Source organism: Arabidopsis lyrata (genome assembly GCF_000004255.2).
Source record: "Arabidopsis lyrata subsp. lyrata unplaced genomic scaffold ARALYscaffold_7, whole genome shotgun sequence".
Classification (NCBI taxonomy): domain Eukaryota; kingdom Viridiplantae; phylum Streptophyta; class Magnoliopsida; order Brassicales; family Brassicaceae; genus Arabidopsis; species Arabidopsis lyrata.
The window spans coordinates 2816846-2843020 of record NW_003302549.1 but is presented as its reverse complement, the minus strand read 5'-3'; the positions used below and the strand labels follow the sequence as shown (position 1 = coordinate 2843020).

The 26175-nt window shown below is 38.2% G+C and overlaps 7 protein-coding genes and 1 pseudogene across 15 annotated transcripts; 6 read left to right on the top strand and 2 right to left on the bottom strand.

Moving 5' to 3' along the window:
* Positions 1-106: 106 nt before the first annotated feature.
* Positions 107-1628, top strand: LOC9305228 (uncharacterized transmembrane protein DDB_G0289901). Its single transcript, XM_021019141.1, has one exon. It carries the CDS (start codon positions 290-292, stop codon positions 1388-1390), a length of 1101 nt encoding a protein of 366 aa, XP_020874800.1. The 5' UTR covers positions 107-289; the 3' UTR covers positions 1391-1628.
* Positions 1629-1963: 335 nt separating this feature from the next.
* Positions 1964-7725, top strand: LOC9305227. 6 transcript variants are annotated; one of them, XM_002869110.2, is made up of 10 exons: positions 1964-2837; positions 3213-4361; positions 4494-5636; positions 5791-5832; positions 6318-6394; positions 6614-6698; positions 6830-6913; positions 7014-7115; positions 7218-7316; positions 7410-7725. In XM_002869110.2, the coding sequence occupies exons 1-10, from the start codon at positions 2079-2081 to the stop codon at positions 7554-7556; spliced, it is 3687 nt and encodes a 1228-aa protein (XP_002869156.1). In that variant the 5' UTR covers positions 1964-2078; the 3' UTR covers positions 7557-7725. The 6 variants fall into 6 exon arrangements, with proteins under 6 accessions (XP_002869156.1, XP_020875142.1, XP_020875141.1 ...); XM_021019483.1 differs by having other exon boundaries at positions 3196-4361; XM_021019484.1 differs by having other exon boundaries at positions 1972-2837; positions 3256-4361.
* A 632-nt stretch (positions 7726-8357) lies between these two features.
* On the top strand, positions 8358-11952 carry LOC9305226 (UPF0496 protein At4g34320). Its single transcript, XM_021019485.1, has 3 exons — positions 8358-8514; positions 10517-10991; positions 11218-11952. Exons 2-3 carry the CDS (start codon positions 10547-10549, stop codon positions 11895-11897), a joined length of 1125 nt encoding a protein of 374 aa, XP_020875144.1. The 5' UTR covers positions 8358-8514; positions 10517-10546; the 3' UTR covers positions 11898-11952.
* A 502-nt stretch (positions 11953-12454) lies between these two features.
* On the top strand, positions 12455-14118 carry LOC9303196 (annotated as a pseudogene).
* Positions 13771-16421, bottom strand: LOC9303195 (transcription initiation factor TFIID subunit 8). Of its 2 annotated transcripts, XM_021019486.1 has the most exons (3): positions 15938-16421; positions 14788-14881; positions 13771-14114 (listed from the first exon to the last, which is right to left on the bottom strand). In XM_021019486.1, the coding sequence occupies exons 1-2, from the start codon at positions 16134-16136 to the stop codon at positions 14799-14801; spliced, it is 282 nt and encodes a 93-aa protein (XP_020875145.1). In that variant the 5' UTR covers positions 16137-16421; the 3' UTR covers positions 13771-14114; positions 14788-14798. The 2 variants fall into 2 exon arrangements, with proteins under 2 accessions (XP_020875145.1, XP_002867123.1); XM_002867077.2 differs by lacking the exons at positions 13771-14114; positions 14788-14881 and having other exon boundaries at positions 14919-16370.
* A 354-nt stretch (positions 16422-16775) lies between these two features.
* On the bottom strand, positions 16776-19515 carry LOC9305225 (4-hydroxy-3-methylbut-2-enyl diphosphate reductase, chloroplastic). Its single transcript, XM_002867076.2, has 10 exons — positions 19137-19515; positions 18656-18852; positions 18292-18471; positions 18059-18190; positions 17899-17973; positions 17724-17829; positions 17530-17624; positions 17257-17442; positions 17096-17182; positions 16776-17018 (listed from the first exon to the last, which is right to left on the bottom strand). Exons 1-10 carry the CDS (start codon positions 19411-19413, stop codon positions 16953-16955), a joined length of 1401 nt encoding a protein of 466 aa, XP_002867122.1. The 5' UTR covers positions 19414-19515; the 3' UTR covers positions 16776-16952.
* A 786-nt stretch (positions 19516-20301) lies between these two features.
* On the top strand, positions 20302-22408 carry LOC9305224 (endothelin-converting enzyme 2). The gene is made up of 7 exons (XM_021016502.1): positions 20302-20471; positions 20559-20655; positions 20776-20914; positions 21170-21252; positions 21408-21542; positions 21626-21730; positions 22140-22408. Exons 1-7 carry the CDS (start codon positions 20371-20373, stop codon positions 22263-22265), a joined length of 786 nt encoding a protein of 261 aa, XP_020872161.1. The 5' UTR covers positions 20302-20370; the 3' UTR covers positions 22266-22408.
* A 464-nt stretch (positions 22409-22872) lies between these two features.
* Positions 22873-25945, top strand: LOC9305223 (probable E3 ubiquitin-protein ligase ARI1). Of its 3 annotated transcripts, none has more exons than XM_021018347.1 (6): positions 22890-23275; positions 23631-23663; positions 23750-24032; positions 24105-24585; positions 24712-25382; positions 25516-25945. In XM_021018347.1, exons 1-6 carry the CDS (start codon positions 23150-23152, stop codon positions 25674-25676), a joined length of 1755 nt encoding a protein of 584 aa, XP_020874006.1. In that variant the 5' UTR covers positions 22890-23149; the 3' UTR covers positions 25677-25945. The 3 variants fall into 3 exon arrangements, with proteins under 3 accessions (XP_020874005.1, XP_020874006.1, XP_002869152.1); XM_002869106.2 differs by having other exon boundaries at positions 22892-23275; positions 24712-25421; XM_021018346.1 differs by having other exon boundaries at positions 22873-23275; positions 23750-24585; positions 24712-25421.
* Positions 25946-26175: the final 230 nt, after the last annotated feature.

Sequence of the window (26175 nt, the reverse complement as noted above, 5' to 3'; positions counted from 1 at the left end):
ATAACTAAAGCTAGATTTATCTAAATTCATAAAAGAATTTAAAAAAAAAAAAAAAAAGAATATGAAGGGATTAGTATAAGCAAAACAAAAAAAAAAGCCAACCAAAAAAAAAAAAAAAAAAAGAAATCCTTTTCACTATTGATTCAAGACGACATGATGAAAATTCACAACTCCAATCCAAATTGGGAACCGACTCTCTTAACCCATCCTAGTCTCTATAAATAGAGAACCTCTAAAGTTTAAAGAGCTCACAAAACCATAAACCAAAAGAAGAGAAGAAAAAGAAGCGATGGGTCTCTCTTGGACACGTAAGTTACTCGTAGTCCTCATGGTTTCTGCGTTCGTCTTCTCCGGGAGTGCTGATGCGTGGAGCTGGAGTTGGGGTTCTGACCAGTCCGGTTCGAACGGGGGTTGGGGATGGAGCTCCGGCAACTCTGGCGGTTCTTCTGGCTCGGGTTCAGGTGGTTCAGACTCCAACTCGGATGGTTCAGGCTGGGGTTGGGGATGGAGCTCGGACGGAACAGATACAAACTGGGGTTGGGGAAGCAGCTCTGGCTCAAACCATTCAAGTGGCACTGGTTCTACACACAACGGTCACAGCTCTGGCTCGAACCATTCAAGAGGCACTGGCTCTACACACAACGGTCACAGCTCTGGCTCAAACCATTCAAGCGGCACTGGCTCTACACACAACGGTCACAGCTCTAGCTCGAACCATTCAAGCGGCACTGGCTCTGCACACAACCGTCACAGCTCTGGCTCGAACCACTCAAGCGGCACTGGCTCTACACATAACAATCACAGCTCTGGCTCAAACCACTCAAGCATCGTTGGTCCTACACACAAGAATCACAGCTCTGGCTCAAACCACTCAAGCATCATTGGTCCTACCCACAACGGTCACAACTCTGGCTCAAACCACTCAAGCATCGTTGGTTCTACACACAACGGTCACAGCTCGGGCTCAAACCACTCAAGCATCATTGGTTCTACACACAACCACACGGCTCCATCGGTGGGAAGAAAGATTGCGGTTACTGTATGGGAAAACGGATACGGTTACACAGAATGGACTGCAAAGCATGCCCCATTCTACGTCAACGATGTTCTTGTTTTCACGTACAACAACAATGACCAAACCCAATCCAAGACAAAGCACCACAACAAGAAGAAGAACGACGTCTACTTGCTCCCAGACATGAAGAGCTTCAGGAGATGCGATGTGGCCAGAGGCAAGAAGCTGGTGGCACGAGGTGGTTCATCATCAAGAGGCTTCAAATTGCTTCTCCGTAAGGTTCAGACTTACTACTTCGCCAGTGGAGACCACAACGGCTGCAACCACAACATGAAGTTCTCTATCCACCCGATTCCCCACCCTTCTTCACACTAACTTTAAATCCACTTCCCCTGTTATTTCCTTTCCTTTCAACTTCTAGCTACATTATTTGTTACATATTCAGATTCTGTTGCTCTTTTTTTGTTTTTGTTGTTTCTTATTGTTAAGTCAACTAGTCTTGTTCCAGGAATATAATACACATTCGTTTATGCAACGCAATTTTTTTTTAAAAAATTGCGTTTGGAATGTAGAACCTTTTGATGCTTATACAGAGGCTTCATTGTCTTTTCTTTTTCATTGTCTTTATAACTTGTGTACTATTTCTTTCACGATAAACAAAACTAGTTCGACCACCGTCCACTGGAAAGTTCGTATACAAACTTAACAACAAAACCATGGAAAACAATATTCATTAGTTTGACGGAATAATGAATGATTAGTCATCATGACATAGCTCCAGGACTATTTGTACTATATTTCACTTACGAATTATAGAATTTTTGTTTTCTTATTACACATTCCATGTCATGTGTAATAAGACGGCTAGACCTAAATCCATTATCAAATAAAAAACAGTAATAAATCAAAAATCTGTAAACCGCCATGTCACAATTATTTCTTACGGGCACGACAACGCCAGAATCTTCCCTTCGTTATCGCATATCCAATATTCCAAATTATACAAATCTTTAATTCTAATAAAACAAATTTTATTTCCGAAAACGACGCAAAAAAATAGAGAATGATTCGTCTCCGTTTCAATCTTCTCCGATCCTGTAACCGTCGTCTCTTCCACCGTCTTCCTCGAGTTTTCTCCTCCTCTTCTCCGCCAACCACCGGTTCTTCCGGCCCTTCCTTGAATCTTATTAAACCTAAACTCACACCTTCTCCGTCGCCACACCAATCACGAGGTCTTCTCCGGTCGATTTACACCGTCTCGCCTTCTTCGTCCTTCTCTAAGAAATCCGTTTTTGTTCTCTCCGCCGCCGCTTTATCCACCGCAATTGCGTATTCCGCTGTTTTCCCTTCTGATCATGACCAATCTGATTGTAACCCTAGCGGAAACAGACGTATCTACGAGTCTATCGAGGACGCTTTTCAGAAATCCGGTAATTCGTTGAGGAGAGTGGTTCACCATGCTAGACAAACCGGTGTTGCTGCCTCGGTTCTGTGGCAGTCGCTTAGGTCGGTGCTCTCTTCAGCTAATCACGAGGTGCGTGCGGGATTCGAGCTACGGGTGGCTGCTCTTTTAGCCGATATAGCGTCCGCAAATGCTGCTCGTAGAGCCGCTCTCGTTGGAGCTGGCAGTGGTGCGGTGGTTGATTGGTTGCTGGAGGCGGTGGCCATTCCCGGCGACAGAATTGGGGCACAGGACGAAGCGGCTAGGGCTCTGGCTTATCTTATTGCTGATCCAACGGTCAGGAAAGACGCTCTGGGAAGGCCCGATGCAGTGCCCAAGTTACTGAAGTTCATATTCTCGTGTCAACCAAAAAACAAAAAGGTGCGTTTTGCTTCCACTAGTTGCTTGGAATGATTAAATTCGTAGGGAAAGCAGTAGATGCTATAGCCTATTAACTGTTCTCGTTATTGAATGGATTAGTCTGGTTAGATGTAATGGATACTGACTAGCCAGCTGATATGAATCTAGGTAGCATTTTTAGGATTTAGAAGAATCAAAGCACATATCTATGATTAGCAAGTAGTAGTTGTAGAACAATGAGTTTTGTATATCCCTAGGGTTGTTTATCATGTGTCAAGTTGTAGATTTTTCAATCTCATTTAACAAACGAGAAGCTTTTTGATACATCTGAGTCTTGATACTGCGATGCTTCTGGTTGTGTTTTGCCATTGATATATAGCTTTTCTTTGGGAGCAGCATTCAAGACGTAGTTCATTCGATATTTCTGATTCTTTGAAAGGTAGGAGCATGCTTGTGGCTGCCATAATGGATATCGTCACTTCCAACTGTGACATTATAGAAAAGACACCTTTTAAGTCATCATTGCCAGGAAATGCTACAATGAGAGATATTGCTGCGGCAATTCAAGTAATTGAGGAAGGTGGTATGTATTTTGATGAGCCAGATAAAGATGATGACAGTGACGATGGAAGAAGTGGGATTAAGGGAATTGGAATTAAAATCCTGGAAGGAACCACAGTTCTGGGATTATCAAGAACCAGTGGGCTTGCGCTGTTGGGTGACCTTAATGCTAATGCGGGAGAGGGGACTCCTAAAACATTTGCATTGCTTAGTAAACATGATAATTCCTCACAAGCTAATTTGTCATCTGCCGTCATTCCTGGCCTTTGGGATGATTTACATTGTCAACATGTCGCAGTGCCTTTTGCTGCGTGGGCGCTGGCAAACTGGGCAATGGCTTCTGATACAAATAGATCTCATATTCAAGAACTCGATCGTGATGGGCAAGTTGTCATGACAGCTTTAATGGCGCCAGAGAGGACTGTGAAGTGGCATGGGAGTTTGGTGGCTCGGCTGTTGTTAGAGGATCTCAATCTTCCATTAAGCGATTCTGTTTCCGACTGGAGTTCCAGTTTGCTTGCCACTGTTTCACATGCCAGTAAAACTGAGGATATCTCTTTGGCTCAAGTTGCGTTGTCTGCCTTTTTAGTTTCTGTTGACAGAAGTGACAACGCACAGAAGATGGTAATGGAGAAGGGTCTTCATCTGATGAGAGATAGTGCTAGGAAAACAAGAAAACACAAAGCAGTACAAGAAGGTTTGTCAAAGGCTCTAGAATTACTCTGTGCTGGTGACATGCATTTATCTCTTGAAGAGAGTCAGAAATGGTCCGGCATACTACTTTCATGGGTTCTTGGAAAAGTTGCATCTGATACTGTTCAATCTTCAGCAAGAAGAATCCTTTCACGCACTTTTGAGGACTATGGACCACACTCTGTCCCTATATCTCAGGGATGGTTAACCCTTATAATGAATGAGATTTTGAACCACAGTAAGACGTTGTCAGCTAAAGGAGCTAGCCTACCTAAAAACGAGAAACCTAAGGTGCGTAAAATTTTATGGTCATTGATTCTGTATCTATCTGAACAGAGGATAGTTAAGAATTATGTCTATTTTAGTTTAGTTACAGCTTTGAGTTTTAGATTTATAATAATAGCTATTGTCTTTCGCATGCAGGTAGATCAGTCCAAAGTTACTTCTGCTACTCAGTCAACCAACCAGTTAGCAGGGGCTGTTGTTAATCTTGCCATGGCTCAACTGGGTACAGTCCCAGATTCTGTCAATAATGTTCCACTGGCAGATCTACTCCTTTCAGAGCCTTTTGCGGTACCGATTAAGAATTTAAAGAAGGATAGCCCCCCTAAATTTAATGCTGCTGAGTCTGCATTGGCAACCCTTAAGGCAATCAAGTCACTGACGGATGTCTGTGCTGAAGATTCTGTATGCCAGAACAAAATAGTTGATTTTGGTATTCTTTGTTTACTAAGGCGCTTTCTGTTAAGTGATGATTATGAGAAGCTAGGTGCAATAGAAGCTTATGATGCATCCAGAGCCCTAGAGGCTCGAGAGCGAACTCCAGATAGTCTGGGTGAATCTTCAATCACAGATATTCAGGATCCATGTAGTGTCAGAGTCCCAGCTAGTGCGCACATCCGAAGGCATGCTGCTAGATTGCTAACCATTCTTTCGCTTCTTCCGCAAGTCCAGAAAATCATTTTAGCTGATGAAACTTGGTGCAAATGGCTTGATGATTGTGCAAGAGGAAATATTTCTGGTTGCAACGACCCTAAGACACAAAGTTATGCGAGGGCGTCTCTGTTAAATGTATATTGCAATCAGCAAGATGGTAGTGGATCTGGAAACGATGGCAGTTCCAAGCCAGACATCTCAAACATGAACAGTAACTGTCCTCGCTATGGAGACATGATATTTTTAATTAATCCCGGACTACCCCATTGGAAGTGTCCTGAAAAAGAACATCAAAGTGGTAAGAATAACGAATCCTCAAGTGAAGGTGAACCAGCAAATGTTGCTGATACAGACAGAGACCATGTTGTTGATGCTAGCAATCTGTCTAGCTCCATGGATCCTTCCTGTAGTGGTTCGCGTGTACATGATCCTGAATTTGATGTTATCTTTCTTCATGGCTTGCGTGGCGGGCCCTTTAAAACTTGGCGAATTTCTGAGGATAAGTCCTCTACCAAATCTGGCTTGGTGGAGAAGATTGACCAGGAAGCAGGAAAGCTGGGAACATTTTGGCCGAGTGAGTGGCTTTCAAATGATTTCCCTCAAGCTCGCTTGTTTACCCTTAAATACAAGGTATGTATGAGTTTTAGCCTATTTTGTAAGCATGCTTATACCTACTCTATGCAGATCTTTGTAACTGCTTGTTTGATCTATTTGCTGTGTACACATCTGTTCCCTGGTGCATTGATGGTTCCCATTTTGATTCTCGTTGAAATATTTGATACAGACAAACCTCACGGAATGGTCTGGAGCTAGCTTGCCTCTTCAGGTACATTCTTTATTATTAATTGTTTCAGGAAATTATATCCCTTTTTTTCTTCTTGTGAGTGGTATCCTGCGGTAATTCTATTATGAATGAAAACACATATACAGTTATACCCTTAATATATGTTAAACACTAGTTCAGATATAAGCTTGCTGTAGTTTTAGGACCTAACAACAGTATATATGATCAGAGGAATTAACAAAAGAGTGGAGGATTGTATCTGCACATTTATATTTTGAGAGGTCTTGCCGTGAGCTCACAGTTTTTGTCAGTTAAACTGGCATAATTTTAAATCTACTGCTAAGGTTTAGGATTATTTGCCATTAGTATGGATTTGTTGAACAATTGTTGTCGTTTTTTCCTGGAAATGTGGTCAGAGTTAAATGAGTAATTATTGATTACAGACTGTTTGTGTACTCTACACTTCATCTCATTATCACTTAGCCTGCAGTTTCTTTTGTTGATGATGTAATTTTGCTAATTTTCAGGAAGTTAGTTCTATGATATTGGAAAAGCTTGTCTCGGCAGGCATTGGAGACCGACCTGTTGTTTTTGTCACTCACAGGTCTGAAATCTCGTATGTTACCTGACAATAGATATTTCCCTTTTGCAAACTTATTTGTCCTGTCTAGTGTCATCAGTGATTTATACTGGCTGGTTTGTTAATTGTTAAGGCTTATACATCTTGGTGTTTTTCTCAGTAGTGAATTATTTCATTGAATTTACATGTCGTCTCCTGGAACATCAATAAATAAATTTTGATCAAGTAATGTTCATGTTGCAGTATGGGAGGCCTTGTCGTGAAGCAGATTCTACACAAAGCAAAGGAAGAGAAACTTGATAAACTAGTGAATAACACTGCTGGAGTTGTATGTATCAACGCTTCATACATTTCTGGTTTTCTGTTATCTTAAGCATCATATTTCTTTATCTTCTTGAGTTTTGACTTAGCGAATTAGCTATCTGAAAATAATGTCAATATCTCTTACCTCAATTTCAGGTATTCTACAGTTGCCCACATTTTGGCAGCAAGCTAGCAGATATGCCCTGGCGAATGGGTCTTGTGTTACGCCCAGCTCCATCTGTCAGTAAACACTATTCCTTTATTGAGCTGACTTAATCCATTACACCATCACCAAATCTATCTGTATCTAATGAGCCTTATGGATGATAAATTGTGATAGATAGGAGAGCTACGAAGTGGTTCTCCAAGACTAGTAGAGCTCAATGACTTGCTTCGCCAGCTCCACAAGAAAGGGGTTGTTGAAGTCCTTAGTTTCTGTGAGGTTGTGGATTTATTCTATTACACTTACGAGTCTCTTTAGAATGTAACATTACATGACTCGGTTTGAATAACTCTGTGGTGAATGCGTATCCTCTAATTGCAGACAAAAGTAACCCCAATAGTGGAAGGCTATGGAGGATGGGCTTTTCGGATGGAAATCGTGCCAATTGAATCAGCCTACCCAGGATTTGGTGAACTTGTTGTAAGTATCTCCATTTATAAATCCCTTTAAAGGCTTAACTATAATTTCAAACACCAAAACTGTTGGTTTTACTTGAATATGTGACACACACAGGTGTTGGAGTCAACAGACCATATAAATTCATGTAAACCACTGAGCCGCTCGGATCCTTCGTATACTGAGGCGTTACAGTTCCTGCGCAAGCTCAGCGCACAGCGATTAAAACCTCATGTTAAACTGGAATCTGGGATACATGATTGATTAACCACGGTTGATGAACCAAGGAAATTGGTTTGGGCTAATTGACGCTATAGTTTTTTCATGTACATAAGAAGAAACACGCTTAGGTTCTTTTGTTTCATTTTACACATTGTTTCATTTGTATTACTGAAATTACACTTGAAGTAAATATAAAAGATTCTCAATTTCATTGCCAGTTTTTTAGTTATGATCAATCAACCCTAATAAGGAGTAATAACGAAGAAATTTCAAATTTGCTTTAGAAAAAGATCGAACGAGGAAGATAAAAAAAAATCACGTGACATGTGGAAGCAAGCAAGGCAACGCGTTACAAAAGCACGTGACGTAGCGTATTGGTGGCAATTTCCCAATTTTCCTGAGAATACTTACTTTAGAGCAGTAACCCAATTATCATATGACGCGTGTCCCACGTTTGTGTCTTGTAACAACAAACAACCCACTCCGAATTTTCTGGTATTATTACTAAATTGCCATTACGGTTACTGTAGTTGTGTTTTTCCTTAAATGTGACGAAAGAATGAATGTTGGAAAGAGTAAAAAGAAAATGTTATATATTTGTCCACAACATTAATAAAATGGTTTCACTATCACATCTGTGATCTATCTTATGTGATACACTGAGAAGACATTTATTAATTTTTCTTCATACAACAAACTATATTCATAGATGAACTCATATAATTCCATTTAATTCTGCATGAAATGCTTATGCAATTTTCTAAATGAGAAGTAAAAAGAGCATGATTAAGGCTTAAGGGTATTTTGGTCAATGTCTAAGAGAGATAGCTGTTTCCAAGACTTGTTCTCCAAGCTGGTAGTGCAAGATCTCGTTAAGTATAAAAAGAGAAGCTGAGGAAAACAATTTCGATACTTTTGAGACGGAGAGAGATACATACATACAACTTAGAAGAGAAGCTTTAAGGTTTTCAGTTCTGCGCAACGCCACTGCTTAATTAAGGTATACAATGGATTAATGTGTTCATCTCTTTTAATTATTAGTTAATCTTAACCATCATACTTCATTCAAGCAAGCTCTAATTATCAACGTAAGATTCACCAATTAGTGTATCCTTCTTCTTTTTGTTGAATGGTTGATATAGAGTCAATGAATTACAGATGAATTAATGAGATATGGAAAATAAATGAATATCTTTACTCAAATCATTCCTCTGCATAGTAGTAGAGGAATACTTTTCAAAAGGAAATTTTAAAATATTAGTGGAATGTTTATTTCATTTTACGTAAATGAAATAAAAGAGGGGAAAAGAAGAAGAAAATGGATCTTCAAACTTCAAAGTTATTATTATTTGAATTAAAGTTTGTAATTTTTTGGTAAAAAAGGTGGAAGCTTGTTTAGCACATTTACTCAGTTAATCGCCCATCAAAATCTTTTATATATTCCTTTCACACATCGATTTCGAGTAACCTAGTTATAGTATCATCTCCTTGTTTTGCATTATGCACACACTACATCAGCATATCACTAATCATGTACAAATTATATCATCACGATTTTTACCCAACACTGACACATTTATTTGGAAAATCCCATACGTATGCAAAAGTGCGTATCTTTATAACAACAACTACATGTTATTGATTAGAAATAATTCAATACACACTTCTTTCTTTCTTTGGTGTGCCTCGTTTTTTTTGTTTGTTGCTTAATCTACATTTATACTCAAGCCATTAGCCGCCCTATATAATATACACATATTTATGCATGAATTTTAATTGTGTGATGCCCCGTTGCTTTTAATCTTGAAATTGTTAGAAATTAAGGAGAATATCTAGCGAGAGATAACAAAAATATATGGCTGTATGCTGCATTTTTAATATTAAAACAAGTCAACACAATTAAATACGAGACTTAACGTGTAAGAACTTAAATAACACACATTGTCACATACAATTTCGGGTAGGGCCATATACAGTTTAATCGTTTCAGTTCACATCGTCGTATCGATTATTATCACGTTTGAGAAGATCAGAAGAATAATTATACTACTAAACTCTACGTGTAGATCAATGTCAGTATAATATATAGAAATACAAATAACTAATAAGATAATGAGTTAATGACTCATCACATATCTAATTCTATTTATATATTGTTTAAATCCAAACTCCAAAGCATGAAAAACTAAAATAGTACGTAATATTTTAGCCATTACATTATATATAGTTTAGTGAGTAAATACATTTATCAGTTATATATGTAAATGCAATAATATTTTCTAGGTCTTTAACAAACAAAAAAAAACAATATTTTGTAGTTCTTTAACAACGAAGAAAACAATAGTTTGTAGTGTCAATACATAGAAAGATTGTGTGTGTTTTTTTTTCCCTTCAAAGAGGGAAATTGTGAATACGTTACATACTGGTGACGCACACAAAAGCAAAAACAAATTGTATAGAATACGTTTAATATCAATTTGACACGCACACAAAAACAAAAACAGTAGATTATGAAAAAAAATGATTTGTAATGTAAGTATTGGCGTAGGCCAAAAGGCGGCTTAAATAGAGAGTAAACGTTTGCTTCCCGCGTTATACAAAGCCCTAATTCTCATCATCATCATGCGTGCAAGCTATTTTCCATTTCCTTTAACGATTCTCATTCTTACTCTCTTCAAGCTTCTTCTTTCTTTCCCCATCTTATATCTTTTATATTCATTATTTTTTCCCTTTTTCTCTCCCAAATCTTTTTTTTCTTTTCCCGGAAAATTCTCTCTGTAGTTTTTGTTGTCTCTCTCCTGATAAGCTCGACCAAGTTTATCTCTTTCTCGCTAATCATTTCTCTTTAAACTTCTCTCATAGTTGAACCATTTTGTTTTAATTAGTATAAAGATTCTTCTTCATTCATTCTCTTGTACACATTTCTATGTGAAAAACGCAGTTCTATCATAAAAGTTATTATTACTTGAGCTCAATCTTCATTGGTTTATTCATATCTTCAGATCAATCGAATTCGGTACGACGACGTTCTAATGGGAAACCAAACAAGCAAAAAGTCACAAGAGACATCGGCTAAGAGCGTGCACTACACAACGGAGCTGAGATCGTACGAGGCCGCGTGCAAAGCAGACACGGAGCTTCAGTCTTTCGACACGTGTTTGAAAGCACGGACAAGTCACGTGATAAGCACGCTAGCTACGGGCGTTGAGGTTCGAGCGCTCTCGTTCGATTCCTTGAAAGAAGTGACGCAATGTTTGTTGGAGATGAACCAAGAAGTGGTGAAAGTGATATTGGATTGCAAGAAGGATATTTGGAAGAATCAAGAAATGTTTGAGCTCGTCGAAGATTACTTTGAGAATAGCTTGAAGACACTTGATTTCTGTGCTGCTTTGGAGAAAGGCTTGAGACGAGCTCGTGATAGTCATCTTTTGATTCTTGTTGCTCTTCAGCAGTTTGAAGATGAGAGCCTTGTTCAAGGTAAGACCACTTTTCTTTTTTTCTCATATTCATGGTTTTGATTAGGGATGGGGGTTGAACCAAAAAAAAAAAAAAAATAGGTATGGGAGAAATAAAGTTTCATATTGTCTTGTCCTAAAATGAACAAAACAAAAATTAGTCCTGATTTTATGTTTTTTTTTTCAGAATTATTGTGTCCTAATTAATTACCTTTTTGACAATAACACTCATCTTTTTTGGTTGGCAGGTGGGAATGGATACAAGAAGACACTTGAAGAGCTAAAGAATTTCAAAGACGCAGAGAGTCCATTTAATGAAGACTTCTTCAAAATGTTCCAATCTGTTTACAAACAGCAGATGCTGATGCTTGAGAAGCTTCAGCTTCGTAAGAACAAGCTTGACAAGAAGCTTAAATGCATCCACACATGGAGGAAACTCTCCAGCATCATCTTTGTGGCTACCTTTGCCACTGTGCTCATCTGCTCTGTTGTGGCTGCTGCCATGGCAGCTCCTCCTGTGGCTGCGGCTCTCGCTGCAGCTACAGCCGTGCCGCTAGGCTCAATGGGGAAATGGATTGACTCGCTGTGGAAGAATTATGAGAATGCACTCAAAGGGCAAAAAGAGGTGATCAGTTCGATGCAGGCGGGAACATTTGTCGCTGTTAAAGATTTGGATAATATCCGTGTTTTGATCGAACGGTTGGAGATAGAGATCACGGGGATGGTGAAGAGTGCGGAGTTCGCGGTGGAGCATAACGCAGTCAAGATTGGGATTGATGATATAAAGAAGAAACTTGAGGTGTTTAAGAAGAATGTTGAAGAATTGGGGACTCAAGCTGATTTGTGTAGCAGAGATATAAGAAGGGCAAGGACTGTGATTCTTCAGAGGATCATCAAGCATCCTAATAATGCTAGTAGCAGCACTTGAATAATGAAATTCTTGAAGACTCTATAAACAATAGTAAAGATTCTTTCTGAGTTAATACTATCCAATGTTTAATAACTCGAAAATGTTTATGATGCATCTATGTTGCTTTTTCTATATTCTTTGATGATTGAAACTTGAAACAATTAATGGGAGCCAAGTCTATATATGTTGCTTTTTCTGTATTCTTTGATGATTGAAACTTGAAACAATTAATGGGAGCCAAGTCTTTTCATATTTGAGACTATCGATCAGTCACTCCTACGATCACTCTTAATCCAAGCTAAAGCTATATTGAATTCGTCAATTTAATATAATAAAATTGTCAAATTTAAAATTGTGGCAAATATGAAATATCAATGGCTTTTAATGTTTTAATTTATCAGATATGGATTTTTAATGTCAAATTAATTTTTAAAAAAATAATATGAGAAAATATTAATAGCTTTTAAGTTTTGTTAATTTTTAAATCTAAAAATTATTATTATTTTTACTCTTATATATATATATGTATAAATTAATCACTAATTATATAATAGTTATGTAAGTAAAACCAACTAATATATATTAATCACTATATGCATAAAATTATATAATAATCTCATTAAATATTATTTGTATAAATCAATCACTAATTACATATTAGTCATGTGGATGCATATTACATCAGAATAGAGAAAAGCTAACTTTATAATATTATGTAAATTACACATCTCTCTCTATATAAATATGTATACAAGTTTTTTTCTCTTTGTCTCTCCCAAATCTGTTTTCTTTTCCTGTCTTTGTTGCCTCTCCTGGTACGCCCAACCAAGTTTATCTTTTTTTTCTCACTAATCATGTCTCTCAATCTCGACCTAATTAAGCTTTTTGTTTTAGTCTATAGATTCTTCTTCAATCTATAAACGCATTTCTATATGTTTTAAATGCATTTTTATCATAAGAACTACTTGAGCTCAATCTTCATTGGTTTATCTGTTTTATTCATGTCTTCAGAATCGAACTCGGAACTGCGTTACAAACTTACAATGGGAAACAAAACAAGCAGAAAGTCAAAGGAGACATCGGCTAGGAACTACACAACGGAACTGAGATCGTACGAGGCTGCATGTAAAGAAGACATGGAGATTCAGTCTTTCGATAAGCGTATGCAGGCACGGACGAGTCACGTGATAAGCACGCTACCCACAGGCGTTGAGGTTCGGGCGCTCTCGTTTGATTCCTTGAAAGTAGTGACGGAGAGTTTACTGGACATGAACCAAGAAGTTGTGAAAGTGATATTGGATTGCAAGAAAGACATGGAAGAATCAAGAAATGTCTGAGCTCGTCGAAGATTACTTTGCGACTAGCTTGAAGACGCTTGACTTCTGTAATGCTTTGGAGGGAGGCCTGCAACGAGTTCGTGTTAGTCACCTTTTGATTCTTGGTGCTCTCCACCAGTTTGAAGAAGAGAGTCTTATTCAATGTCAAACTTTTATTATCTTCTCTTTTTTCTTTCTTTCTTTCTGGTTTTTACTTTTAACACTCATCTTTTTCTGGCTCGCAGATGGAAACGGATACAAGAAGACACTTGAAGAGCTGAAGAGGTTCAAAGACACAGAGAGACCTTTCGACCAAGACTTCATTAAGATGTTCCAATCTGTTTACAAGCAGCAGATGCTGATGCTCGAGAAGCTTCAGCTTTGTAAGAAAAAAGCTCGACAAGAAGCTCAAGCGCATCCACACATGGCGAAAAGTCTCCAGCATCATCTTCATGGCTACGTTTGCCACTATGGTCATCTGCTCTGTTGTGGCTGCAGCTATGGCGGCTCCTCCTGTGGCTGCGGCTCTTGCTGCAGCTATGGCGCCACTGGGATCCATGGGGAAATGGATCGACTCACTGTGGAAGAACTATGAGAATGCAATCAAAGGGCAGAAAGGGGTGATCAGTTCGATGCAGGCGGGGACATATGTGGCGGTTAAGGATTTAGATAATATCCGAGATTTGATTGAACGGTTGGATATTAAGATCAGGGGGATGGTGAAAAATGCAGAATTCGCGGTGGAGCATGATGCAGTCAAGATTGGGATCAATGTGATAAAGAAGAAGCTTGAGGTGTTTCAGAAGAATGTAGAGGCGTTGGGGATTCAGGCTGATATTTGTAGCAGAGAAATTATAAAGGCAAGGACCGTAATTCTCCAGAGGATCATTAATCATCCCAATACTGGTAGTTGCAGCACCTGAAACACACAAAAGGAACCACCCAGTTTCTCTCATCTTTAGCTTCCTGCTTCAAATTATGAAATGCTCAAAGACAATAAATAATAGTGCATATTCTTTCTGAATTTTATACTATCAAAGTCCAATAACTCAAACTGTTTATGATGACTGTTGCATTTTCTATATTCTCTGATGATTGAAAACAATGGGAGACAAGACTTTCACATTTGAGACTATCAAAATGATGGTTCTCCCAGGAGTCTATTATCAGAGTGGTGGCTAATATACTAAAAACTAAATCATACGTTTGGAATCTGAAAACTAGGGGTGTTAGTTAAAGGAACTGTGATAGGATTCAGTTCTTGTAAACTCTTTCGTTACGAAAGAAGTACACCATAGAAGAGACTTGATTAACGCGAGAAGTCTCTCAACTCTCGCCCAATGCCCAAACAAAAATCCTACATTAATCCACAATGCCCCAACTCAATAAACTAGCTTTCCTTTCTAACCTCCAGCTCTCAACTAATTGACATAAGGTCTGTTACTGAGCTGGCAAAGCTACACTTCCTTGAACTATCCCTAGGATAGTTACAAGAGTCATGCACGAGACTTAATCTTGATTCTGATACAGTGATATGTTTCACATAAACATCATGAAACAAAACACATGTCGACAAAAGAAAATATACTTACCTCAGACCACTTTACTTGGTTTGGAAATATAGTAATGATACAAGACTAAACTCTTTCCACACTGGTCCCCGGCTCCCACTAATGGGACATGAAACTGGAACTAACATAGAGTTATGTAACAAGCATCTCCATGAGAAAATACATATCAATTGCTCAAAAGATAGGTTAGAAATTCTCATTCTTTCAGTCACAAAATCATAATCATAACATAGGCCTGTAAAGAAAAGTTACAAATCACAATTTTAAAACTACGCTTCACAAACTGTAATGAATCACTTATTTTACAACTGATTGAGGTCTACTGGGTTCTCCATACACTGTCTCAAAATGAACTCCGCTCTCCTTCTTTTGTCATCTCTATCCTCCTCACGCACAAAGGATAAGGGTCTATCTTCACCCTTCATCTGTAGACTTAGATCCAACGGTTGTCCGAGAAATTTCTTCTCAGTTCTGAGCTTAGAAAGAGCAACAGGTTTTTTCTTCTTCCATTCAGTGTGAGCTTCACTAGAAAACCCATCTCTGGCAGCCTCCATGGCAGGAGCAAATGCCTCTATCACTGATAGACCATCTCTATTCAGTGATTCGACTTTCTCCTCGGATATCGGAGGCGATACAGAACGCAAGTCACTCTCTTCTTCTCTCATTTCTTCTTTCACACCATCCAAATCTCCCCACACAGTATTCCTTGAGGAGAGTTTACAAACAAGTTTCCTCTGCAAACTCAACAAAGCTCTCTCAGCCTTCCGCCTCTGCCTCGCTTGTTCAATCTTATCCCCCCTCGGATCTGATACCCTTTCGATCCACATAGGTGTTTCCTTATAAGTATGAGGATCAGGGAAAGCAGGTAGCCACAAAGGAATATGTTTTCCTGGTGGAGTTTCACCAATTTCAACAAAGCTTGGGATCAAATTCCTACTTTTATCACTTATAGCTACAGGAAAACGCGGCAATGGCTGCGAAAACGGGATTTCTTCACTCGAATTAACGTAATCGATAATCTCCCTAAGTTTAACCGAACGCCCTAATGAACAACTCTCAGAAGAAATTCCTTCTTCGCCATTATCAGTCAAATCATCCAAAGCCAGAATGATATCGAACACGTTACACTGACTCCTACCAGTTAGATTAGCGAAGGAAGTAGCAGTTTTACCTAGCTGAAGAATGTACTGGAGTGCGAATCCAGCTAGAGATTCGAGAGCTGGATCCTTGAAATGCTCGTACCCGACGCTCTCGCAGACCTGAGCCACTGCAGCTTTAGCGGCGGCGTGGCTAAACTCGTAGGACTCGGAACATCTCGAGGAAGAAGCGGCCTCGTTCCTATCACCATCTTGAGCTCTCTCTGTGCTCATCGCTCGAATATGTTACAAAAATCTATCTAATCCCTGAAATTAGGGTTTTCTCGTCGGTAAGACCACATTTACCGCCGGTACAAAGAGAAGCGAAGAAATTTGCCTCCGTCAACAGAAAAGACCTAACGACGACGAAGCACCGGGAAAACAAGAAAAGAGAGAGAGAGAGAGAGAGGTGGTTAAGGAAGGAGAAATTGGTCTTGAAAATTCTGCGATCTCTCGGTTATATATATAGAGAGCTCCAACCCCAAAATTAACTACCAACTTGTTTTTTAAGACCAAATTCTGTTCTAAAATTAAACAAATGTAAATTCTAGTAATCATAAACCAAAATTTTATTAGAAAATTTATGAAATTAGTTTAAAAATTCGTTTGGCTGATTCTATTATGTCAAAAATGAGTTTTACCGCGATATTTCGTTACATTGTTTGGAAATTAGTTTAGAAACTCACATGGCTGATTTTGTTAAAAATGAGTTCTTTCGCGATATTTCGTTACATTGTTTGGAAAATTTATAAAACTAGTTTAGAAACTCGTGTGGCTCATTTTGTTGAGAATGAGTTCCTTCGTGGTATCGCGGACACTCATAACCTAGTTGTTCTAGGGACAACCTCTCGATAATGACAGCCTTACACAGTCTTAAGTTCTATATCAGTCTAATTACGATTATGGTAAGAACATTAAGTGGAGTAAGATGAACAAGGATGTTGACTTTGAATTACAAAAGTTATAAAGACAATCATACAACTAAGTATATTTTAGTACACTCTTGACATAATAACAAACAATATATTTGAATACGATCACAAGGCCGAATCAAGCCAGCTGCAACAACTCTTCACGTTTAATGTCGAACACCTTCACCAAAGCATCTTCCACGACCTGCAAATTTTCACAAATATTTTCACGCATGTTTGAGTGGGAAACAAGAGAACCAAACTAGCTGCAAATATATTTACCTTATCTGGGGTTGATGCACCTGATGTCACACCGATGGTTATCGGTCCTTTTGGCAGAAAATTTTCCTTCTCGACCAGCTCTCCATACTATCAATGAAAATAGAAAAAAGATCAGTGGAAGCAGTTTGGTAAGGAGTGAGTTATTTTTGTAATGCACTTACATGGAGCTTAGATGCTATTTTGTTCCCAGGTCCTATCCGTTTCTCACTGTCGATCCAGTATGATGGGATTCCTCGTGCCTCTGCGATTTCCTGAAGGTGAGAGGTGTTACTTGAATTCCACCCACCGATCACTAACATAAGGTCAATCTTCTCTTCCACTAGCTCATAGATTGCGTCTTGTCGCTCCTGAAAAGATTATAGAATTGATGAATAAACACTTCCTTAAGTGTAAAACTTATCTATATGCATGATTTTGAGGTATGGGAAATTTACTTGAGTAGCGTCGCATATTGTGTTGAAGCTGATGAAATGTCCGCTTACATTTTCCACTCCATACTTGCGCATCATTGTTCTCTCGAGTAATTTTCCTGCGCGGTTTTTGGCATGAGACTCAAACTAAGGTGTCTTTGTTTCCAAGGATAAAACATGATTGTCATTTAAAAAAAAAAACGGTAAGAGTAACTAACCTATCTCCTCTGTTTCTCCCTTAAGCATTGTTGTTTGGTTTGCAATACCAACTTTGACAAGGTCATGGTCAGGATCAAAACCTTTTGAAACTGCGTATTTGAATTTCTACAACGCCAACATAGAGATTAGAACAACCAGATTGATACAAAGAATTTGCAAAATAAGCTTACATACCTCCATGAACTCCTCTTTTGTGGAGCTAGATCCATCATATTGCCCACCGAGAATGTAATCACAAACGTAATTCGCCTGTGCTCAGTAATAAGGTACCCATCAGTAACAAATCTGGCAAAACTCTATGGATATCCAAAGTTTGACAGTATAAAAGTCACACCTCTTTCATGTTCTTTACAATGATGTACTTTCCTGCAAAAGACGCAGTTGCAATCGTCTCTTCATGATTATATTTACCATGAATTACTGACGTGTAATCCCCCTTCTTGTGCTTCTCAACCGTGTTCCAGACCTTTAGAGTCACAAATGTCAAAAAGGAAGCCATCAATAACCTATGCTAAAGATGAATGCAAGAAACAATATCACGGATTTATGTCGATAGGAGGAAAATACCTTTGTCACCCAAGGACAAGTCGTGTCGACAATTTGCACCTTTTTATCATTAAGAACATACATCTCATCAACCCCAGCTCCAAACGCAGGAAGGATAACCACATCATCTTTCTCTACTACATCAAACTGCTTCTTTGAATCCTCAACCGGAATAATTTTAACATCCATATCTGCCAACCTCTGCCACAAAAAACCAATAAGTTAAGACTAAAAGAAATTCAGCAAGGCTCATGAATGTTCAATGCAATTCAACTACACCAATTGGCCACACAGCAAAAGCATCTATCTAACAAAGTTACAAAAGGAGACTTAACAAATTACCAGAGATGGTAAAGTAAGGTTTCAAAGTATAGTGATTACAAACCTTATTGACGGTCGGGTTATGAATAATTTCGTTAGTAATCCAAAGCCTCTCCTCAGGAAACTGCTTTCTTGCTTCATATGCAATCTGAACAGCACGCTCAACACCCCAGCAAAAGCCATATGCTTTAGCGAGTTTCACAGTAACATCTCCCCAAGAATAAGTATACCCATTCGTTTTCAGTGTCTCCAATATATCACCTGATAGTGTCAAATACAATAACAAGACAAATCACCATCCAATTGATTATTTTTCCTCAGAACAATCTCTTACAAACCCACACAGATACAACTTTTTCCATTTCAATCCTGTTAGATTTGCCAAAACGCAACACTCTTGTCTTCACCATAAAATTCGAAAGTCTAATCCTTTTTTCAACAACAAAACCAAATTCATGAAATTTCATTACAGCTCAATCAAACCGTGGATTCTTTTCCCTTAACCAAAACAGAGCATGCAAATCAGCAAAATTGGGGGAACTTACTGGTGTACTCTCGATTCATGAGCTTGAGTGTCTCCTCCTTGTGACCGAACCCTTTACGATTGTAATTCTCGCTTCTAGTCAAGTTTTTACGGAACACCTTCGCATCAAAATCGGAGTCCATCACCACCGATGGCGAAGGAGCGTTCCCATCTCCAGACGAGCATCGGACTGATAAAGCTTTCCGGCGCCGGAGAGATCCGGATCCAGAGAGATGATTCTCCAGCATGAAAGTATCTGGCCGAACGCATAATCGGCAGAACTGGAGCGCAACAGCCATGGCGAGAGTTCCAGAGAAACGCACAAGCAAGCAAGACGCTGACTGTTAATTTCAATGGACGATGATGGTCCACGAGTTATCTCAAACAAAGCCTCTTCTACATTTATAATAAATTAATTAATTAGAGATGTCAAAAAAAAAAAATCAATAAATAATTTTGAATTTTCATATTTTGGAATTAATGTAAAATGCAACGAACCAGTAGGAATTGGACATATGTAAAATTTTTTATTGTCTTATTTTGTTCGGATTTGGTTTCATATTAGAGCGTGCGTACCCACGCCACAAAACAAAATGGGTAGCGAAAGTGAAAAGTCTTGCAGTCGCAAATTTATGGTTAAAACTCTTTTCTTTTATGATGTGTGATTGATAATGAATATTAGATTTTGATTTGTCAACTACACATGTTTCATGGATAATAAGAAAAATTGTAATAAAAACAAGAATTATTCAATTTTGAGTATTGGCATATTTTTCATAGACAACAACATATACACATAGAAAATGTCCTAATCGGATAGCGGGATAGGATAAGTGTCGTACAAAACAAGGAAAATAAAGAATTGAGTTCATGTCACAGGCAAAATAATTTGGACAAAAGTAATCCTTTAAGACGAAAATAAAACAGAGACTTTATATGGTAATAAGACTACTAAAAAAAAAAAAGACAACAAAAGCAGAGAACTAGAATCACATGGGCTTGTAGTCATCAAAAATAAATACATGGGCTTGTGGATGTCAGAGAAAAAAATCACATGGGCTTGTGACATGTGCCAGCTTTTATTAGGCCCATATGTTACAACAAGCTCGCTTAAGTCTCAAGCTTTTTATGCCAAGATCAAGATCAATTCCATAGAGTTTAGTTAACATTTTTTTATTTGTTTCTTGTTTTTTTTTTTCTTCTTATAACTAAATTTGCCAATTGATAGTGTGATTTGTGAAAGGGGTTTAGGGTTTATGCCTGAGCTGATAAGGAGAATCGAACCAAGTCCAGCTATGGAGAATCCAAATTCCGTTGGTCCTCCTTCTGCTCTGACCTACCTCGATCCTCACTACTGGTAATCATGAATTGCATTCAGCTACAAGTAGAACAATCTCTCTCCCTCTCTCTTCCCTGTGTTTCTGAATTTCTTGGAAAAATGCAGGGACGAGAGGTTTTCTTCTGAAGAACACTATGAATGGTTCAAGGACTACTCTCATTTCCAGCATCTCATCAAATCCAACATCAAAACCTCTTCTTCCGTACCATTCCATCTCTCTTTTGTTAATAATCTCTTGATAATTGTTCAGACATAAGTATATCTTAAGTTTATATTTCCAAAAATGTGATTTTGAGATTTCCTTGTTGTTGTTGTAATGAAGGTCTTGGAATTGGGATGTGGGAATTCTCAGTTGTGTGAAGAGTTGTATAAGGATGGGATTGTTGATATTACCTGCATTGATTTATCTTCCGTTGCGGTAGAGAAGATGCAGAGTCGGTTGCTATCAAAAGGGTACAAAGGTATTGCTTAGATTATCGTTTGTTTGAGTGTTTCAATATGCATGAATGTAACCAAGCACTAGAGTTAACAATGATTTCGTTACTTCTTCTGAATTCTGATTCTAAAAAACTAGACACTGAGAATAGTCTATACTTAGTTATACTGAGAACTTTATTAGTTTCTCCTGCTTTGTTTTGCTGGTTGATGTAAAAGTTCATTGGATTTAACACTCGCCGTGTTTAATAGTATTTGATGTGAGACTTTGATATATTCAGAAATAAAAGTGGTGCAAGCTAACATGCTAGACCTCCCATTTGACAGCGAGTCTTTTGATGTCGTTATTGAGAAAGGGACCATGGTAAAATCTGTAACTGAGCTTAAACTTTCTTTTGATCCATTGTTTGTTTAGGACTTCAGATTTTTTTAATGTGGTTTTGAAGTGTAAATTTTCTTGAATTTTTAAGGAGACATAGCTCATGATTTGCCCCTTTTTTTGTAATTAATCTCGTGTAGGATGTACTATTTGTGGATGCTGGTGATCCTTGGAATCCCCGTCCAGAAACTGTTAGCAAAGTCATGGCAACCCTTGATGGAGTTCACCGAGTTTTGAAACCAGATGGCATTTTCATTTCCATTACTTTTGGGCAGGTCTTAAAAGAAAATATCTGATATCATGTTCTTGCATTTACTCAAATAATAGCTCTAAAAAAAACTCTTTTTTTGTCATGCAGCCGCATTTCAGGCGTCCTTTGTTTAAGGATCCTAAGTTTACTTGGTCCATGGAGTACAACACTTTTGGCGATGGCTTCCATTATTTCTTCTATATCTTAAGAAAGGTCAGTACTGATTCTAAAATCTTTGCTTAAGGGTTTGCTTTGTTCTCTGTTTTAATTACCTTACAGTAGCTCTTGAGAAAATCCCCACAAGCTCTTAGTAGCAAGTCTTGCTTATTGCCAAAACAAATTGAGCTTGGTTTATGGGATACTAATAGCTGAATGGTGAGAATCACAACCATATGTATGAAAAGTGAATCTTATGATCTAAAAGATGATCAGTATGGATTTAGTATGCTATTTTCAAAGTGAGGAAATTCTATAGAAGTTGTGGTCTATTAACGAGTTAAGCCTCCATAGAAAGTGAGCCTAAACAAGATAGTCAAAACATAGGAGTTTGCTATAGCTTCTCATAAGTTGTTTACTTGTGATGATATTCTGAGAATACTGAAAACTCCACGTTTTTGGTCAGGGAAAGAGATCTAATGAAGAGAACGAAGATGAGAAATGCAGTGATCCATCAATATCCCTATATCAAGATGAACTTGAAGGCGAAGACTACCTCTTCCGAACTCGCATCGATGATGACGAGGATTAGGACAAGAACAACGTGAGATCAGTTGCTGTTGCTATGTAATGTTCTATATATTTTGATTTGTAATTTTAGAATCATTCTTTGTGGATTTTGGACAAAGGTAAAGGATGGAATCAAAGAAATGGAGTTGAACCACACTTCTGCTTCCGTACCATACAGTTAACAATTTAACACTTTTAAGATAAATTTCATGTGACATGTATCTTAATTATATTTAGGTTATTAATTGGATATTTTTTTTCAGTTGACGCATGTTTCATTGTATTTGATTTTGAAGAAAAATTACAGACTAAAATAGTGAACCATAATCGCAATTTGAAACGTCAATATCAGATCGGTAAAAAGGAGAAAGAAAGTCTGAAAGTAATCCTAACTAACTTATTTTACATTCTTTTTTTTAGCCAACAGATTCAATTTTTACTTTGACCACTATAATGTAATATCTTCAAATCCAAAACCGAATCTTCAAATCAACTCTAATTGGTGAATACACTGGAAAGAAAAGAAGAATTGAATAGCCCAAGTACAAAAAAAGGAAATATCATTAATTGCTTGTTGGTATTAAAAACTTTCACACTTATGGCAAAAAAAAAACATATCGTTCGGACCAAAACGACGACGTAACATAAGTGTATCGTTTTGCATAAAAGCCGTAAAAGTGAGAGAGAGATGGGGAATCTTTGAGCGATTCGTCTTCCTCCTCTATCGCCTCTACTCTCCACCGGCACTGTGATCTCGCCGGAATATTCCCCCTTTTTTAATACTCTACTCCTCCGTCTTCACTCTCTCCCTCCTTCGATCTTCTCTCTATTGATCGCCTCCGTCTTCCCCAACGATAATTTCAATCATAATTATTCATAATCGTGTTTCTTCCATAATTGTGATCGATGGATGATTATTTTAGCGCCGAGGAAGAGGATTGCTATTACTCCTCCGATCAAGAGTCTTTGGACGGAATTGATAATGAAGAGTCTGAATTGCATCCTGTGTCGTCCAAAAAATCAAACACTCAGGTTCGCTTATATACACTCTCCTTCCTCTCTTGTATCTCTTTCTTCTTAATCCGTGATTGTTTCATGCTCTGGTTTTTATTGGTAATTCCCCGATTCTTGTGTCTTGTACGTGATAATTTTTAAAGTGAATTTCAATGATGTCATTGCAATTGCGAGATTCAAAATCTGGTTTTGGCATCATTGCTCATGAATTTCTCAGTTTTCACAGTGTCTATGATTATGAAAACTGTCATTTATTGGACAATTTGTCTGTTCTTCTCTGTTTGCAAATTAGGGTTTTCTTTCTCTATTTGGGACTCTTGGTTTTCATGTTCTTTACAAGTACCATTTACTGATTTAGCAAACGATTTTGCAGGTCATCACTCAGGAATCGCTTCTAGCAGCACAGGTAAATCAACAGAGATGATGAGTCTTTACTTTTGGGATTCAATTTTAAGCTTTACTTTTGGTTGAGTTATTGGTTTTCTGATGCAGAGAGAAGATTTGCTAAGGGTGATGGATTTGCTATCGATTAAGGAGCACCATGCGCGGACTCTTCTTATTCATTACCAGTGGGATGTGGAGAAGTTGTTTGCTGTGTTTGTTGAGAAAGGAAAAGATAGCTTGTTTTCTGGAGCTGGTGTCACCGTGTTCGACTGTCAATATGGCAACTCTTCCTTTTCTCGCTCTACGCAGATGAGTTGTGATGTCTGCATAGAGGATGTACCTGGTGATCAGATGACAAGAATGGACTGTGGCCATTGCTATTGCAATAATTGTGAGTCCATGTTGCTAAAATATGTGGTTTGTTTGTTATCGCAAAGGTTAATACATTTCTTGTTTGGTTTAGGTTGGACGGAGCATTTTACTGTGCAGATAAATGAAGGTCAGAGCAAAAGGATTAGATGCATGGCTCACCAATGCAATGCTATTTGTGATGAAGATATTGTCAGGAATCTTGTCAGTAAAAAGCGTCCTGATCTAGCTGAGAAGTTTGATCGTTTCCTTCTTGAGTCGTACATCGAAGACAACAAAATGGTCAAGTGGTGTCCTAGCACTCCCCATTGTGGGAATGCTATACGAGCGGAGGATGACAAGTTGTGCGAAGTTGAATGTTCCTGTGGTCTTCAGTTCTGTTTCAGTTGTCTGTGTCAAGCCCACTCCCCTTGCTCTTGTTTGATGTGGGAGTTATGGAGAAAGAAGTGTCGAGATGAGTCTGAGACTATTAATTGGATAACCGTCCACACAAAGCTGTGTCCCAAATGTTATAAACCCGTGGAAAAGAATGGTGGATGCAATCTCGTAAGGTGTATTTGTGGGCAGTGTTTCTGGTAAGAACTTGAGTCTTGTTGCTCCATTGCTTTCTTTTCCTATTTTGCATTTTCTTTTCTATGCTTTGAGACAAGCAAGTGTCAAATGGTGTAGTGTCTCTCATGTTTGGTTGTTATTATGTACAGTTGGCTATGTGGTGGAGCTACTGGAAGTGATCACACTTATAGGAGTATTGCTGGTCACAGTTGTGGTCGGTACCAAGATGACAAAGAGAAGCAGATGGAAAGAGCGAAGAGGGATTTAGACAGGTATACGCATTATCATCACCGATACAAAGCGCATACGGATTCATCAAAGCTAGAAGATAAACTTAGGGACACTATCCATGAGAAAGTGTCGAAATCAGAAAAGAGGGAGTTGAAGCTTAAAGACTTCAGTTGGGTCACCAATGGACTCGACCGGTTATTCAGATCAAGGCGGGTTCTTTCATATTCGTATGCTTTTGCATATTACATGTTTGGGGAAGAGCTGTTCAAAGATGAGATGACCCCTGAGGAGAGAGAGATGAAGAAGAATTTGTTTGAGGATCAGCAGCAACAACTTGAAAGTAATGTGGAGAAACTTTCCCAGTTCCTTGAGGAGCCCTTTGATGAATTTAGTGATGATAAAGTTATGGCGATAAGGATTCAAATCATCAATTTGTCTGTTGCGGTCGATACGCTCTGCAAGAAAATGTACGAGTGCATTGAGAATGACTTACTCGGATCTCTCCAACTTGGCATCCACAACATCTCACCTTACAGATCAAAGGGAATTGAACAAGCAGCTCAGTTTTATGCATCCTGGAATTCCAAAGGTGCTGACAAATTCCTACCTTTGGATAGTGGTACAAGCGGTAATTAACTCTCGGGCAATGATGATCATATTATTATTCTAGCAAGGAAACAATGAATCAAATCCTAATGAGTGTTATATATTTCTCTATGCAGGAGTGACATCGAGGCCTGAGCAAGGTTCAGGATCAAGGAGCTCGGAAGACACCATTTGCTCATCTTCACAGAAACGTCCCAAAAAAGAAGGAAGTTTCTTAAACAACAAAGCCACTTTATTGGATTTGAACTTGCCAGCTGATTTCATCGACCCGAACTGAACTCAAATCCTCTCTTGCTTTGTCCAAATGATATGGCTTAGCAAAAGGTGTTTGGCTATATATCTATCACCTTCAAGATTCGTGACTCTGACTGATTAATTTGTCTTTCTTATAGTTTTTTGGTTTACGTACAACTATAATTATGACCTATTTTTTGCTTCTTTAGTTCTAGACTTCTAAATACATAGATCTTTGATTCAGCCTATTAAGTATTAATTGTGGTACTTCTCAATGCCTTTGAGGTCAAAATAGTTAAATTTATTAGTCCCTAAGTTAATCCATTAGTATTGTGCCGGTACATTTTTGTCGTTGTTTCTTCATTTTCTGCTTCGCATCTCATTCTTGATTCTACAACGATTTGATCCGAAGTAATTCTACAAGTAGTAACTTGTAATAAATTATTACGGTTAAGACAAACACCTCTATGAAAAGAAAAGAACAGAAAAAAAGAAAAAGGAAAGGAGCTTTTTATGTTTTGTCTTGGAGTGGCCAAAGATAG